Below are 10,000 nucleotides of genomic sequence, written 5' to 3'. Positions count from 1 at the left end.
TTAAGATCAGGTCCCACCTCTCCATGTAATCTGATTTATTATGATCTAGGATCAGGTCCTCCTCTCCGTGTAATCTGATTTATTATGATCTTAAAGGCTAAACTGATCCTAGATCAGCTCTCCTACTCTGAGATGCTTTGTGGGTCCAGACCCAGGACTTTGGCATGGCAAGACACCTCTAAAACAGATGGATAGTGATAGAGTGGGTGGTTGAAGACTGGTAAAGGTATTGGCTATGTCTTAGTTAGAGAGTGTCCAGTATCATGCATTAAGCAGGTGTTAGCTGGCTAGCACTCTGGTAGTGGGCTACATCTACCTAGCTAGCACTCTGGTAGTGGGCTACATCTACCTAGCTAACACTCTGGCAGTGGGCTACACCTACCTAGCTAACACTCTGACAGTGGGCTACATCTACCTAGCTAACACTCTGACAGTGGGCTACATCTACCTAGCTAACACTCTGACAGTGGGCTACATCTACCTAGCTAGCACTCTGGCAGTGGGCTACATCTACCTAGCTAGCACTCTGGCAGTGGGCTACATCTACCTAGCTAACACTCTGGCAGTGGGCTACATCTACCTAGCTAGCACTCTGACAGTGGGCTACATCTACCTAGCTAGCACTCTGACAGTGGGCTACATCTACCTAGCTAACACTCTGGTAGTGGGCTACATCTACCTAGCTGTAAACTATCTCTATCCCTCAGCTCTGGTCAGGTAAGCTGCTTTGCTGACCCAATGATCTTACCGCAGGCCTGGTCTAGTACTTACGCACTACTGCAGCTACACCCTTCTTGCCTTACTCCATAGAAGGATTCTGAGTCATTTATATATATATATATATATATATATATATATATATATATATATATATATATATATATATATATATATATATATATATATATATATATATATGACACGGTATATATATGACATTTACTTTCTATGTTTGGTTAATGTATACATTCTAGTTTCCCCTCATGTCTGGTGAATCTGGACTTGTGAACGTGTACTGAGTCACATGGTTTCACTGTGAGAGGAACATGGTAACATGGAGGTGAGATTCCCACACACACACACACACACACACACACACACACACACACACACACACACACACACGCACACACACTTGACCATGTTTAGACTTGTTCTAGATGGAATGGGTCTTTATGGGAACTCATCATAGTAAGAGTCTAACTGAAGTGTAGTGCTTTCTTCTCTTCCACAGGACGTTAATGGTGGAGCCACATAAAGCTGTTAAGCAGACAGAGTCTAGAAACAGAGGAAGTGATGTTTAACAGGTTCATGTTCAGGGAAGCTCCTATAAAAGAGACAGTCCTGTCCTTTTCTTCACCTGACTGTTTAACATGGTGCTAGCTCGCCTGGGGATTGTGTGTGTGTGTGTGTGTGTGTGTGTGTGTGTGTGTGTGTGTGTGTGTGTGTGTGTGTGTGTGTGTGTGTGTGTGTGTGTGTGTGTGTGTGTGTGTGTGTGTGTGTGTGTGTGTGTGTGTGTGTGTGTGTGTGTGTGTGTGTGTGTGTGTGTGTGTTCGTGCGTCTGAGTGTGTGGGTGTGTGTTTAACATGGTGCTAGCTCGCCTGGGGATTGTGTGTTTTGTGTGTGTGTGTGTGTGGACACACACACACACACACACACACACACACACACACACACACACACACACACACACACACACACACACACACACACAAAACACACAATCCCCAGGCGAGCTAGCACCATGTTAAACACACACCCACACACTCAGACGCACGAACACACACCACAGTGGAACTAACACAAGGTTACCATTGCTAGTCCATAATATTCCATTGAGCAGCAGCAGCCCTCCTGGTTCTGAACATGGCTGGTGGAGAGACCAGGGAGGTCAGCCCTGGTTCTGAACATGGCTGGTGGAGAGACCAGGGAGGTCAGCCCTGGTTCTGAACATGGCTGGTGGAAAGACCAGGGAGGTCAGCCCTGGTTCTGAACATGGCTGGTGGAGAGACCAGGAAGGTCAGCCCTGGTTCTGAACATGGCTGGTGGAGAGACCAGGAAGGTCAGCCCTGGTTATGAACATGGCTGGTAGAGATACCAGGAAGGTCAGCCCTGGTTCTGAACATGGCTGGTGGAGAGACCAGGAAGGTCAGCCCTGGTTCTGAACATGGCTGATAGAGAGACCAGGGAGGTCAGCCCTGGTTCTGAACATGGCTGGTGGAGAGACCAGGGAGGTCAGCCCTGGTTCTGAACATGGCTGGTGGAGAGACCAGGAAGGTCAGCCCTGGTTCTGAACATGGCTGGTGGAGAGACCAGGGAGGTCAGCCCTGGTTCTGAACATGGCTGGTGGAGAGACCAGGAAGGTCAGCAGTGTTCTGAGTGGAACTGATGAAATACAAACTGGGATTCTCATAGGTCATGTTTGAAGTGCGCACAAACAGGAAGTAGGAAAGGAGAGTACCGTGGTGACTCAACGACTACATGGTTAGACTGTACACTACAGGAACCAGCATCATTCCAGAGAGAACACAACCACCTATACTCAAGGACTACATGGTAATACCCCCCCCCCCCCCCACACACACACACACACACCTCCACAATGAAACACTGAAACAGGTATAGCAGCAACAGTAAATGCAGAACTGAACAGTCAGTTAGTAGTTTAGCGACTTGACCTTTGGCCCTGCTAGTCACAACACTACTTACACAAACTTGGCCTTTTAGGCTAACTTTGTCATCTGATATCAACGCTGCTCCACTATCCTGACTGGAGCTAAAGACCCTTCACTCTGCTCACCGTACATCTAGCCTGTCCAAGACAGAGCGGCCATTGTGGCCTAAGATTGGTCTAGAGGGTCTAAGCTGCTGCTTCAAGAACACACATACTGCTGCAGAATGTGTTGGATCCTGGCCCACTGCTATTGCAACACACTCTACCTGGCCCACTGCTATTACAACACACTCTACCTGGCCCACTGCTATTACAACACACTCTACCTGGCCCACCGCTATTACAACACACTCTACCTGGCCCACTGCTATTACAACACACTCTACCTGGCCCACTGCTATTACAACACACTCTACCTGGCCCACTGCTATTACAACACACTCTACCTGGCCCACTGCTATTACAACACACTCTACCTGGCCCACTGCTATTACAACACACTCTACCTGGCCCACTGCTATTACAACACACTCTACCTGGCCCACCGCTATTACAACACACTCTACCTGGCCCACTGCTATTACAACACACTCTACCTGGCCCACTGCTATTACAACACACTCTACCTGGCCCACTGCTATTATAACACACGCTACTTGGTCCACTGCTATCACAACACACTCTACCTGGCCCACTGCTATTACAACACACTCTACCTGGCCCACTGCTATTACAACACTCTCTACCTGGCCCACTGCTATTACAACACACTCTACCTGGCCCCTGCTATTACAACACACTCTACCTGGCCCACCGCTATTACAACACATTCTACCTGGCCCACTGCTATTACAACACACTCTACCTGGCCCACTGCTATTACAACACACTCTACCTGGCCCACTGCTAGTACAACACACTCTACCTGGCCCACTGCTATTACAACACACTCTACCTGGCCCACTGCTATTACAACACACTCTACCTGGCCCACTGCTATTACAACACACTCTACAGACATCAGCCTCCAGACATAATGATCTTGGGGCGGCAGGTAGCCTAGTGGGGGGCGGCAGGTAGCCTAGTGGGGGGCGGCAGGTTCTACCTGGGATTCTCCTCAGCTGGTTCTACCTGGGATTCTCCTCAGCTGGTTCTACCTGGGCCTCTCCTGGTTCTACCTGGGCATACTATGGTCTCTCCTCAACTGGTTCCTCTGACTGGTGATTATGTATTAGGGTCACAGTGACCTGTTACACACACACTCATTGCCAAAGCAAGTTAAATAGATAATAAACAAAAGAGAAATAAACAATTCAAATTTACAGTAAACATTACACTCACAAAAGTTCCAAAGGAATAAAGACATTTCAAATGTCATATTATGTTTATATACAGTGTTGTAATGATGTACAAATAGTGAAAGTACAAAAGGTAAAATAAATAAACATAAATATGGGTTGAATTTACAATGGTGTTTGTTCTTCACTGGTTGACCTTTTCTTGTGGCAACAGGTCTCTCTCTCTCTCTCTCTCTCTCTGCCTCCCTCTCTCTTGCTCATGCTGTCTCTCTCTCACTCTCTCTCTCTCTCTTGCTCTCGCTGTCTCCCTCTCTCACTCTTTCTCTCTATCTGTCTCTCTCTCTCTCTCGCTGTCTCCCTCTCTCACTCTTTCTCTCTATCTGTCTCTCTCTCTCTCGCTGTCTCCCTCTCTCACTCTTTCTCTCTATCTGTCTCTCTCTCTCTCTCTCTCACACACACACTCCCTGGCTCTCTCTCTCTCTCTCTCTCCCTCTCTTTCTCCCTCTCTGTCTCTCTCACTCTCTCTCTCTCCCTTCTAGAATGCATTAGAATGACAAACACACAGTCTGTCAGTGGGATTGATCTGTCCCTGTGTGATTCTCTCTCCTCAGAGGATCTGGTAGAACTCCAAGGCAAACAGACAGAGTAGAGTGGAAATGTGTGTGTGTGTGTGTGTGTGTGTGTTTGTACATGACAGGACAGGACATTTAACGATACAGTTGTAGACCAAGCCAGTGTTTTAGAACTGAAACATTACATCTACCATCCAGGACATGAGTCTGTACAGCAGCACACATTATAGTGGGTGTATGTGTGTGTTTGTGTGTGTGTATATATCTGGTGTGTGTGTATGTGTCTATCTGGTGTGTGTGTTTGTGTATGTGTCTATCTGGTGTGTGGGTTTGTGTATATATCTGGTGTGTGTGTGTGTGTGTGTATATATCTGGTGTGTGTATATGTGTCTATGTGTCTATCTGGTGTGTGTGTTTGTGTATGTGTCTATCTGGTGTGTGTGTTTGTGTATGTGTCTATCTGGTGTGTGTGTGTGTGTATATATCTGGTGTGTGTGTGTGTGTATATATATCTGGTGTGTGTGTATGTATATATCTGGTGTGTGTGTTTGTGTATGTGTCTATCTGGTGTGTGTGTGTGTGTGTATATATCGGTGTGTGTGTGTGTGTGTGTGTATGTATATATCTGGTGTATGTGTATATATCTGTGTGTGTGTGTGTATATATCTGGTGTGTGTGTGTATATATCTGTGTGTGTGTGTGTATATATATATCTGGTGTGTGTGTGTGTGTGTGTGTATCTGTGTGTGTATGTATATATCTGGTGTGGGTGTATATATCTGGTGTGTGTGTGTATATATCTGTGTGTGTATATATCTGGTGTGTGTGTGTGTGTGTATATATCTGGTGTGTGTGTTTGTGTGTGTATATCTGTGTGTGTATGTATATATCTGGTGTGGGTGTATATATCGGGTGTGTGTGTGTATATATCTGTGTGTGTATATATCTGGTGTGTGTGTGTGTGTATATATCTGGTGTGTGTGTGTGTGTGTGTGTGTGTGTGTGTGTGTGTGTGTGTGTGTGTGTGTGTGTGTGTGTGTGTGTGTGTGTGTGTGTGTGTGTGTGTGTGTGTGTGTGTGTGTATATCTGGTGTGTGTGTATATATCTGGTGTGTGTGTGTGTGTATATCTGTGTGTGTGTGTGTGTATATATCTGGTGTGTGTGTGTATATCTGGTGTGTGTGTGTGTGTGTGTATATATCTGTGTATGTATATATGTGGTGTGTGTGTGTGTGTGTGTGTGTGTGTGTGTGTGTGTGTGTGTGTGTGTGTGCTCACCATGGCTGACGGACTGCAGTTTGACAGTCTTGGAGATCTTCTCTTCGTAGTTCGGGCTGCAGGACTTGCGGCTGACTTTAGACTTGAACAGAGTGTTGACCAGGGTAGACTTCCCTAGTCCACTCTGACCTGTAGGAGAAAGACAGGACAGAGATACACTGGTTAGTGTTGACCAGGGTAGACTTCCCTAGTCCACTCTGACCTGTACGAGAAAGACAGGACAGAGACACACTGGTTAGTGTTGACCAGGGTAGACTTCCCTAGTCCACTCTGACCTGTAGGAGAAAGACAGGACAGAGACACACTGGTTAGTGTTGACCAGGGTAGACTTCCCTAGTCCACTCTGACCTGTAGGAGAAAGACAGGACAGAGACACACTGGTTAGTGTTGACCAGGGTAGACTGTGTGTTTGTGTGTCCATGTGTGAACTTTTACATTTTTATTTAACTAGGCAAGTCCGTTAAGAACAAATTCTTATTTACAATGACGTCCTACCGGGGAACAGTGGGTTAACTGCCTTGTTCAGGGGCAGAATGACAGATTTTTACTTTGTCAGCTCAGGGATTCGATCCAGCAACCTTTCGGTTACTGGCCAAACACTCTAACTACTAGGCTACCTGCCGCTTAGCTGACCTGAGTTCAGCTTTTCTTTACACTGATTCTATTTGAGGGAATTATCCACCTCATCATAACACTGATTCTATTTAAGGGAATTATCCACCTCATCATAACACTGATTCTATTTGAGGGAATTATCCACTTCATCAGAACACTGATTCTATTTGAGGGAATTATCCACCTCATCAGAACACTGATTCTATTTGAGGGAATTATCCACCTCATCAGATCACTGATTCTATTTGAGGGAATTATCCACCTCATCATTACACTGATTCTATTTGAGGGAATTATCCACCTCATCAGATCACTGATTCTATTTGAGGGAATTATCCACCTCATCAGAACACTGATTCTATTTGAGGGAATTATCCACCTCATCAGAACACTGATTCTATTGAGGGAATTATCCACCTCATCAGAACACTGATTCTATTTGAGGGAATTATCCACCTCATCAGAACACTGATTCTATTTGAGGGAATTATCCACATCATCATTACACTGATTCTATTTGAGGAAATTATCCACCTCAACAGAACACTGATTCTATTTGAGGGAATTATCCACCTCATCAGAACCCTGATTCTATTTGAGGGAATTATCCACCTCATCAGAACACTGATTCTATTTGAGGGAATTATCCACCTCATCATAACACTGATTCTATTTGAGGGAATTATCCACCTCATCAGAACACTGATTCTATTTGAGGGAATTATCCATATCATCAGAACACTGATTCTATTTGAGGGAATTATCCACCTCATCATTACACTGATTCTATTTGAGGGAATTATCCACCTCATCAGAACACTGATTCTATTTGAGGGAATTATCCACCTCATCATAACACTGATTCTATTTGAGGGAATTATCCACCTCATCAGAACACTGATTCTATTTGAGGGAATTATCCATATCATCAGAACACTGATTCTATTTGAGGGAATTATCTACCTCATCATTACACTGATTCTATTTGAGGGAATTATCCACCGCATCAGAACACTGATTCTATTTGAGGGAATTATCCACCTCATCATTACACTGATTCTATTTGAGGGAATTATCCACCTCATCAGAACACTGATTCCATTTGAGGGAATTATCCACCTCATCATTACACTGATTCTATTTGAGGGAGTTATCCACCTCATCATTACACTGATTCTATTTGAGGGAATTATCCACCTCATCAGAACACTGATTCTATTTGAGGGAATTATCCACCTCATCATAACACTGATTCTATTTGAGGGAATTATCCACCTCATCAGAACACTGATTCTATTTGAGGGAATTATCCACCTCATCAATACACTGATTCTATTTGAGGGAATTATCCACCTCATCAGAACACTGATTCTATTTGAGGGAATTATCCACCTCATCAGAACACTGATTCTATTTGAGGGAATTATCCACCTCATCATTACACTGATTCTATTTGAGGGAATTATCCACCGCATCAGAACACTGATTCTATTTGAGGGAATTATCCACCTCATCATTACACTGATTCTATTTGAGGGAATTATCCACCTCATCAGAACACTGATTCCATTTGAGGGAATTATCCACCTCATCATTACGCTGATTCTATTTGAGGGAGTTATCCACCTCATCATTACACTGATTCTATTTGAGGGAATTATCCACCTCATCAGAACACTGATTCTATTTGAGGGAATTATCCACCTCATCATAACACTGATTCTATTTGAGGGAATTATCCACCTCATCAGAACACTGATTCTATTTGAGGGAATTATCCACCTCATCAATACACTGATTCTATTTGAGGGAATTATCCACCTCATCAGAACACTGATTCTATTTGAGGGAATTATCCACCTCATCAGAACACTGATTCTATTTGAGGGAATTATCCACCTCATCATTACACTGATTCTATTTGAGGGAATTATCCACCGCATCAGAACACTGATTCTATTTGAGGGAATTATCCACCTCATCATTACACTGATTCTATTTGAGGGAATTATCCACCTCATCAGAACACTGATTCCATTTGAGGGAATTATCCACCTCATCATTACACTGATTCTATTTGAGGGAGTTATCCACCTCATCATTACACTGATTCTATTTGAGGGAATTATCCACCTCATCAGAACACTGATTCCATTTGAGGGAATTATCCGCCTCATCATTACACTGATTCTATTTGAGGGAATTATCCACCTCATCATTACACTGATTCTATTTGAGGGAATTATCCACCTCATCAGAACACTGATTCTATTTGAGGGAATTATCCACCTCATCATAACACTGATTCTATTTGAGGGAATTATCCACCTCATCAGAACACTGATTCTATTTGAGGGAATTATCCACCTCATCAATACACTGATTCTATTTGAGGGAATTATCCACCTCATCAATACACTGATTCTATTTGAGGGAATTATCCACCTCATCATAACACTGATTCTATTTGAGGGAATTATCCACCTCATCAGAACACTGATTCTATTTGAGGGAATTATCCACCTCATCATAACTTTTAATAGAATGTTCCACTCTATCCTATAGCTAGGGCCCTGTGTTTTGGTTCATTTCACATGACCTGGATTTTACCTTTCATTTTAAGCCTTTTAGAGAAATGAGAATTTGACCAAAAATGAAGGATGGTCTGAGGATGCTGCTGGAGGATGGTGCTGGACAATCAAATATAAAAACAAAAGGGGACAGTTTGATGAAAAGGTCATGTGACATGATTAACCAAAACACTGTCAGGAGCGGTTAGAGTTCTACATCTACTGTCAGGAGCTGTTAGAGTCCCACATCTACTGTCAGGAGCTGTTAGAGTCCCACATCTACTGTCAGGAGCTGTTAGAGTCCCACATCTACACTCAGGAGCTGTTAGAGTCCCACATCTACTGTCAGGATCTGTTAGAGTCCCGCATCTACTGTCAGGAGCTGTCAGAGTCCCACATCTACTGTCAGGAGCTGTTAGAGTCCCATGTCTACTGTCAGGATCTGTTGGAGTCCCACATCTACTGTCAGGAGCTGTTAGAGTCCCACATCTACTTTCAGGAGCTGTTAGAGTCCCACGTCTACTGTCAGGATCTATTAGAGTCCCACATCTACTGTCATGAACTGTTAGAGTCCCACATCTACTGTCAGGATCTGTTAGAGTCCCACATCTACTGTCAGGATCTGTTAGAGTCCCACATCTACTGTCAGGAGCTGTTAGAATCCCACATCTACTGTCAGGGTTAAAGGATATGGAGGACTACTTACTGGGAATTACAATATAGCTCTATAGCTGTGTGTGTGTGCGTGTGTGTGTGCGTGTGCGTGTGCGTGTGCGTGTTTGGTAGCGATTTCAGTCATGGTGGAAATAAGGGAAGTGGATCTTTGTGAACAGGAAGTGTGTATGTGTTGGTCCTGTCACCTCCTTCCTGCTGTGGATCTACACACAGTCGCTGGACTTAAATTTGATGTGTGTGTGTGTGTGTGTGTGTGTGTGTGTGTGTGTGTGTGTGTGTGTGTGTGCGTAGTACATGTGTATATGTGTGTCACCCCTGT

At 44.1% G+C, this 10,000-nt stretch overlaps 1 protein-coding gene across 1 annotated transcript in view; it reads right to left on the bottom strand.

The window, feature by feature from the left end:
• Positions 1 to 10,000, bottom strand: part of LOC129831719 (neuronal-specific septin-3-like) — a 74,090-nt gene that overhangs the window by 46,739 nt on the left and 17,351 nt on the right. Inside the window, exon 3 of the mRNA XM_055895113.1 lies at positions 5,822 to 5,950. Within this exon, the coding sequence (XP_055751088.1) occupies positions 5,822 to 5,950 (129 nt within the window). The remainder of the gene's footprint in view (positions 1 to 5,821; positions 5,951 to 10,000) is intronic.

The sequence above is a fragment of the Salvelinus fontinalis genome, chromosome 2, assembly GCF_029448725.1.
Source record: "Salvelinus fontinalis isolate EN_2023a chromosome 2, ASM2944872v1, whole genome shotgun sequence".
NCBI lineage: Eukaryota > Metazoa > Chordata > Actinopteri > Salmoniformes > Salmonidae > Salvelinus > Salvelinus fontinalis.
This window is presented reverse-complemented; position numbering and strand designations above follow the sequence as displayed.